The sequence below is a fragment of the Solanum pennellii genome, chromosome 3, assembly GCF_001406875.1.
Source record: "Solanum pennellii chromosome 3, SPENNV200".
Lineage (NCBI taxonomy): Eukaryota > Viridiplantae > Streptophyta > Magnoliopsida > Solanales > Solanaceae > Solanum > Solanum pennellii.
This window is the reverse complement of record NC_028639.1, coordinates 65,126,958-65,130,409: the sequence shown is the minus strand read 5'-3', so window position 1 is coordinate 65,130,409 and position 3,452 is coordinate 65,126,958. Positions and strand designations below refer to the sequence as shown.

General features: G+C 38.8%; 1 protein-coding gene and 1 pseudogene across 1 annotated transcript; both read right to left on the bottom strand.

Annotated features, from left to right (window-relative positions):
- Positions 1-568: 568 nt before the first annotated feature.
- LOC107013065 (putative pentatricopeptide repeat-containing protein At3g15130) lies at positions 569-3,426 on the bottom strand. The gene has a single exon (XM_015213050.2). The coding sequence runs from the start codon at positions 2,512-2,514 to the stop codon at positions 724-726; it is 1,791 nt and encodes a 596-aa protein (XP_015068536.1). The 5' UTR covers positions 2,515-3,426; the 3' UTR covers positions 569-723.
- Positions 2,921-3,452, bottom strand: part of LOC114076427 — a 12,280-nt pseudogene continuing 11,748 nt past the window's right edge.

The following is a 3,452-nucleotide window of genomic DNA, read 5'->3' as shown; positions in this document are numbered from 1 at the left end:
ATTATAGTGGAGCTTTTGGTCCCGTGGTTTTTTACTCTTCACATCGAAGGGTTTTCCATGTAAATCTTGGTGTCTTGTGTGATTGGTTTATTATTGTCTTTTTATATTTGTTTCGTTGAATTACTTGCTGCCTTACTATTATATTGCTTGTGGTTGTTTGTCTTCTCTTGGTTCAAATCGAAAAGGGAAAGTATAGACTTGGGTATTCTTCCGCTGTTATCCTGTCAGGCATTCTTTGTTAGTGCCTTGTCTTTCCCAACACTTTCAATTCAATAAAAACCAAAGAGGAAAAAAAAGGTTAAATTGAGTGAAACATTTGCAAAAGGTAGTCTGAAATGAGTTTTCAAGTTTTATGCGTACATAATTTTGCACTATCACATTCTTCAAAATAGTATCTCTATATATAAGTTTCTTTAGAATATGATATTTGAGATACTAAATTAAAATATCACCTGTTATAATAAGTTAAAATAATTTAATGGCAAGAGCATAGAAAAATACCAATAGTAAAAATCCAAAAAAAAAAGGCCAAATACAACCTATACTGGTTCTTGCTAGACAAACATTATAACCAACGAATGATAAGTGCTTTTTCTATGGAAAAACTTGATGAGTCGATCCACGTAATGTCTCGCCTTTTACTGTTATATTGGAAGTTACTTCACGTATTACTCATTCAAGCTAGAAGACTCAAAGTTACATGATATGATTCTTTCTTGACATTTAAAACCAACTGGAGCCAGGGACTTTCTTGACATCCCTGCTATGCATCAATTCCCTCACAGTTCCAACTCCATCCCAGTTTTGCAAACCAGCAAATGTATTGGACAATAACACATAGATTGAAGGATCAACTTTGTCAACTTGTAATGCTCGTTCTGCTGCTCGTTTTGCAGTTTCCATATCCCCATGAAGTCGGGATGCTCCAAGCAACGTTTGCCACACCAGCAAACCTGGTTGAAAGGGCATGCTCGAGATTAGTTCCTCAGCTTCTCTAACGCGTCCAACACGTCCAAGGAGATTCACCATACAAGCATAATGATCTTCTCCAGGGAGAATACCATAGTCATTACTCATTGATGTGAAATACTTCCATCCCTCGTCGATAAGTCCTCCTTGGCTGCAAGCATAAAGCACACATAGGAAGGTAATGTAGTTAGGCTCTGCTCCTCCCTCCCTCATCTGATGGAAAATTTCAAGAGCTTTTTTGGGATATCCGTTTTGCGCATAGCCCATAATCATAGTGGTCCATGAAACAGTAGTGTGTTCATCCATTGACTGAAAAACCATGAATGCCCCATCCATGCTACCACATTTGGCGTACATGTCGAGCAATGCATTATCTACACAGACATCAATGTCATCCCCAAGTTTGATCCTCAAGCCATGAACTTTCTCCCCTTCTCTGAAAGAAGCTGTGTTGGCACATGCACTAAAAGCTGTTGCTAGAGTAAACTTATTAGGCATTACTCCTCCCCTCCTCATTTCTCCAATGACCCTGAGAGCTTCAATTGGCTCGTCACAATTCAAACACCCTGCTGCCATTTGTGTCCAGGAACAAACGTCTTTAAAACAGATCTCTTCGAATGCTTTGAAACCCTCACCCAAACATCGATTTTTCAAATACATATCCACCAAAGCGTTCCCTACACACATCTCACTTCCATGACCAGACTTAACAAGCTGGGAATGTACTTGCACACCCAAATCAAGAACAAAAAGCTCTGCTAACCCAGTAAGAACACTAGCAAAACTGAAGTTGTCCGGTACAACTCCTTTGCGGATCATCCTGTACCAAAGCCTTGGTACATCTGAGCAACAAAATTGCATGCAACCCCCTAGCATTGCATTCCAAGTAACAATATCTTTATTGGAACACCACTCAAAAACCATTAATGCTTCATCTAATCTACCGTGCCTTATCAAAGTTGTCAAAAAAGCATTCACTAAATAAACATTAGACTCAAAACCAAGTCTTGTAATTAGTCCATATACTTGATATGCATTTGTCAAGCTTAATCTATCCTCAAACGAGCAAGCGTGAAGGGCACTCACGAAAGTGAACTCATTAGGCTTCGTCCCACTCCGGTGCATACGACTAAACAACGAAAAAGCTTCAACAGGGAAGCCCTTTTGCACAAATCCAGCAATGAGGGCAGTCCAAGACACCACATTTCTCTCGGTCATTTCATCAAACAGTTTGAGTCCTTTTGCAGTGTCACCACATTTCACATAAGCATTTAGAAGATGGTTGTGTAAGTATAGCAAAGACGTGCCGCCTGGGTTTTTCAGCAGTTTCGCGTGAATGGCTTTGGCGTTATCCAATCTTGATGTTGCCACACATTGGCGCAGTATATTCAAATATTTACCCTCCTCCTCCTCTTGGTTCTTGTCCCATATGACTGATGCTCTGTAGTTTTTCTTTGTTGTAAATTTAGAAAAAGATGTCTCATTATGAATACCAATTAGTATTTCAGGTAAAGCTATGAGCTTTTTGAGTTTTGAAGGAAGCATATGGATATTTTGTAAAGAAAACAAGATATATATGTAGCTACAATATTCCTCATATATAATACCAACTAAAGTTTTGAATCAGAATAAACTCTTTTGACACAGAGAGGCCTGAAGAAAAGCTCATCAATTGAGACTATTCATTAAAGCTTTGACATCAGATGATATTATAGAATAGTACCTAAGATAAAGTAATTGTGACTTTCCTGTTTAATATCTGTCTCAGCATCAAATGTACTTGCCATATAATAAAAACTAGTGAAATTAAAGCCTTTCTAAACATGCTCGCCCGAAGGATGGAACAAAAACTGATGGATATCCTGAGCATATTCAGAAAGAACATGTAATCTATCGGTCATGACGTACGTACATTGCTAAACCAAAGGAGAAAAGAGTGACCTTTTTATGCCTAAGCAAGTGGAACTAAGCTCATTGTATATGGAACCACAGTAGCAGAAAAGAAAGGCTTTGGTGCAAGAGCAGAAAGGCTGCAGAGGTGTCGCATCTTCATTGTATCAAACTGATACAAATAGATATCAGCTGCAACCCTCATAAGCAAGATGTTGTTCTTGAAAGCTAGAGTCCCTATCCAAGGATACGCGGAATTATAGTCTCTTGCCAACTTTTCAGCTATCTTGAACAGATACTTGTCGTTTTCTTTTTCCAGCAATTCCAAAGAGATGGTAAAAGTAAGATCCCATTGAGAAGTAAAATGATCCTTCAGTACCCACAGTTGAAGTCCGTGTTCGGATATCAATACGTAATGTAGCTTCCCTTCAGCTTCTCCCATGCACATCTCGGGTGTTAGATTGAACTGGGTGATGGGGAGTGGTACCATTATCAACCAAGATATCTCATTTTCTGGATCAAACATAAGAATTTCGTCTCCATCAGTAAGCCAATACAGAATCCCAGTTACACAGATGCATCCCTTTTTCTGC

Coding starts and splice junctions, on each gene's coding strand:
- LOC107013065 (XM_015213050.2), bottom strand. CDS start 2,514: ATGCTTCCTTCAAAACTCAAAAAGCTCATAGCTTTACCTGAAATACTA.